Here is a 3,974-nt window from a genome sequence, read left to right as displayed (position 1 = left end):
TAATAAAAATTACAGTGACCATGGTATGAATAACAACAAACAATATATCATATATATATATTTAATACATATATTTAAATACATTTCAAATTTAAAACCACACATAATTAATCTAATACATATCACTCATTTCTTTAAACAATAAAGTATAATATATACATTTTTGGAATGGTTAATCTTTATATAGTACTTAGATAAGGAATTGTAAGAAGTTCAATCTACTATTATTAGCAGGTCCCTAATCTGGAGGACCTTAAACAATGTGGTGCTTGACAATCTTAATCTTGAGGTCGGGGTTCAAGACCCTCTTTGTGGAAGTGGCTTTTGAGCTTGGCAAGGCACTTTATCTATGTTGGTCTCTTTCCACCAAGGAGTATAAGTAGGTACATGGTAGGATCTAATATCTGATCCTAGCCTCTTATGGCATTGTTCTCCCTAAGGAGCTGAGGATTTCTTCCTTAAGTGTAAAGTTTGATCCAGTGACCAGGCAGGGGGCTGTCTCTTATACACATCTAGATGTGGGAACAGGGGTAGTGCCCCTAATATTTGCCACTTCATTTTCTGATTTCAATATGTACAAACATGAACAAAATGTATTTAAATAAGCCCCCTGTTTGAAAAATACTGGAACAGTGGCTGCCAGGGTTAATAATGTAAAATGAATAGACAGTTTATTGCAATATGCGCTATATAAATATCACATTATTATTATTATTATTAAAGGGTGGGGTGGGCCCGGGGTTACCTATGAGAGCTAGAGGTTCAGAGGGTATTACAGTGTCATGGAGGGGTTAAAGGGAAAAGCTCTTGTGGGGGTAAAGGTTAAAAGTGAGGCCCTGGATCTACAGAATTATATCATTATCTTTTTGTTAATGAAATTTTATCATTTTGTTAAAAGCGTTTGTTTGGTTTACGAGAGGGCTCACTCACAAAGAGGGGGTTCGGTCACACCTCCTGGTTACATGCCTGACTATACAATCCAGGTGGATATAGTTTTTTTCAGCATACTGTTCTTACTTATCAGATATTTCTGAATACAATAACAATCGCCAAGTCAGTCGGCAACTGATCACTACCAAAGAGAATTTTCAGTTGATGTGGTTGTTAGGACACCTAACATGCTAATAGCGCTTTGAATATGCTGGAGCTGGGGAGACATCACCTGTAAACGCCTTGAACCGGTACTCTAGCTCCTTCTGCCTACTGTTGATCTCAAGGTGTAACGTCTTAGCCTAAATTCAAAAGGAAGCATGGTTTAACAAAATACATTAAAAATTATGAAAAATTAGTTAACATAACACCATAATAAATAATGTAATATCTTTAACATTGGATTTAGGCAATGTCATATCTATGAGGTGCGCAGGGGTGGGGGTACAGGCACACACCCCCAAAAAAAGCTTGTGCCCCTTAGTTTTTCCCCAACATTGAAGGTGTCCGAAGACAAAAAAATTAGGCTGAAGTAGTTAATGATCACCTCATATATTTTGCGACCCAGTGCAAATTACTCATCGAGCCCACCCACTCAACTTTCGCACCCCATCAGCGCCTCCCACTCCACCTTCATCAGCGCCACCCCACCCCCCTCAACATTTTAAAACTCTTAGATATGCCAGGGATTTATGCACTTATACTGCAGGGCTACATTATTACACGTTTTCATGACTACATTGCATTGAAGTAAAATAAATTTGAAGGAAATACAAATTAGTTAATTAATATATTAATCAGTGGGTGCAGAGTTTTTGACCATAAATCCTAGGATTGACCTTGCCACCATGGAACTGGAAGATATCAACATTATCAACTATAATAGCAATAGTTACATGATGGTAAATGAGGCTTGCCATTTTAAAAACAGTATCAATGACCAAAAAATGAAAAATAACTTTTTAATAATATTCTTATTCTGCATGTCTTTATAAGCTTTAAAATGATGCATCATTTGCTGGAATCGACCTATTTCCAAAGTTAGGAGTAAAATATTACAGCTTCTCTGTACTAAAATACAATACTGTATTGCTACATTCTTATGTTATTTACTCAGTTTAACAATTAGCAGCAGTAAGCAGATTTTCGGATGGCAAGCCTCAAATATGACAATATTTATAAATACAACAAATCAATGCAGTATATTTGCATATGATATGAGTAGGATGATGATTAGTGTAATTAATTAATTAAAATTAGTGGTTTAGTAAGCAATCAAATACAAAACAATATACATATTTAACATATGTATATTATGTTTGTTTTTGATTAATATTTATAATGATGATAAAAAAAAAAAGTAGTGAGGTGGATGATGATGATGAAAATAATGATAATGTTTATGTTTATGATGATGATTAATGAAGATGATTTAATGATGATGTTTGTTTTAATATTAATATTGATTATGATGAAAACAGGTGTGGTGAGGTGGATGATGATAATGATAATTATTATGATGATACAACCACCCACAAGCAACCAATATTCCCACCACCAACTCTAATGAGGCCTATTGTTATAGCAGTGTTGATAAAACTAGATTATGAATTAAGTGCAGAAATAACAATATGTGAAATGATGACAGGAGTCACCATTCTCCCAGAAGTCGTTGGAGTCTCCCAGAAATCGGGACGGTCTTCCGCACTCCCGCAAGCAAAAATCTCCCAGAAAATAATCCATCTCCCGCAAACTTATAATATTTGCATTCTTACTTCTTTGTTATAAATTTTCTCACGGAAGTCATCACCAATGGTTATCACGATGTGTAGCAAAATAAAATTAATTTTGTTATGGAAGCTCATTTAACCAAATCTCACAGAAGAGATTTTTCGAACTTGGTACACCTGTGATGATGATGTTCATGTAATAACAATATAATATTAATAATAATAATAATAATAATAATAATAACAATAATAATAATAATAAAGTATAATATAAAGTAAAATATAATAATGACAATAGCAACATTAATAATAATAATCATTTTATAATGAGGAATAACAAAATAATAAAAAATTATCCTCCTTTGTAAATTTACGGTAAATGGTTTACAGCAACCATAGCAACCATAGCAGTATTAAAATATTCTCCAATCACCCAACTTTATGTAGCCCATATTCTATTAAAATTTCTCTACTTTTAAGTTAGAATTATGTCAAATAATTTTATGTGTGATAAAATGTGAACAAAATTCAATATTGATTTTTAATTATTATAATATGATTACCGATTCACGATACAGTGTGGTGTACTGTTAACACATTATGTAACACACTGATTGTCGCCCTCTTTTGTTCACTCAATCACTTCAATCCTGTCTTAGATTCACAGCAGTCAATGTTAAATTATATGTCTAATAATAGTGCAAAAATGAAAGTAAACATTGTAAATAAAGTTATTTAGGTTTTGCATACACTGTTAAATGAAAATAATCAATTTGGATGATGGTTTTACTAGACGAACTCCATGCAACTTACTGTACTATTCAAAATATGGTTGTTCGACGGAACATTGATGGTTTAGGCAGCTTCAAGAAAAGGTATGAATTCTATGATAAGTTATGCCAAATAACGTCTATTACATGATGTGCACCTGGGATTCCATACAACTGAATTTGTATGCACGTGGAATTTCATATAGAATATACTGTACTTGAATAAAAACACTTTGTATAGAAATAATGCCGGTACCTTAAAATAATATCCACCTGGAAATGCATACATATAGAATGGTATACACCAGGAATGTATATGTGAAATGGTATACACCTGGAATGCATACATTTGAATGGATATCACCTGGAACTGTATACACCTGGAATGCATACATTTGGAGGTATCACCTGGAACTGTTTACACCTGGAATGCATACATTGGAATGCTATACAACTGGAACTGTATACACCTGAAATGCATTTATTTGGAATGGTATACACCTGGAATGTATACACCTGCAATGCATATCTTTGGAATGGTATA

General features: G+C 33.3%; 1 protein-coding gene across 4 annotated transcripts in view; it reads right to left on the bottom strand.

Annotated features, from left to right (window-relative positions):
• Positions 1-516: 516 nt before the first annotated feature.
• LOC117105769 (leucine-rich repeat-containing protein 27-like) overlaps positions 517-3,974 on the bottom strand; it is a 14,071-nt gene continuing 10,613 nt past the window's right edge. For 3 of the 4 annotated variants that reach the window (XM_033247047.1, XM_033247049.1, XM_033247048.1), the window contains one exon: positions 517-1,232. In XM_033247047.1, coding sequence (XP_033102938.1) covers positions 1,122-1,232 — 111 coding nt within the window. In that variant the 3' untranslated portion in view covers positions 517-1,121. Of the gene's footprint in view, positions 1,233-3,473; positions 3,524-3,974 lie in introns of all 4 variants that reach the window. The other variant, XM_033247050.1, reaches the window with a different exon arrangement.

The sequence above is a fragment of the Anneissia japonica genome, unplaced genomic scaffold, assembly GCF_011630105.1.
Source record: "Anneissia japonica isolate Jap-2015-1 unplaced genomic scaffold, ASM1163010v1 scaffold287754_len4335492_cov202, whole genome shotgun sequence".
Taxonomy (NCBI): domain Eukaryota; kingdom Metazoa; phylum Echinodermata; class Crinoidea; order Comatulida; family Comatulidae; genus Anneissia; species Anneissia japonica.
The sequence above is the reverse complement of the archived record's forward strand: the minus strand, read 5'-3'. Positions and strand labels throughout refer to the sequence as shown.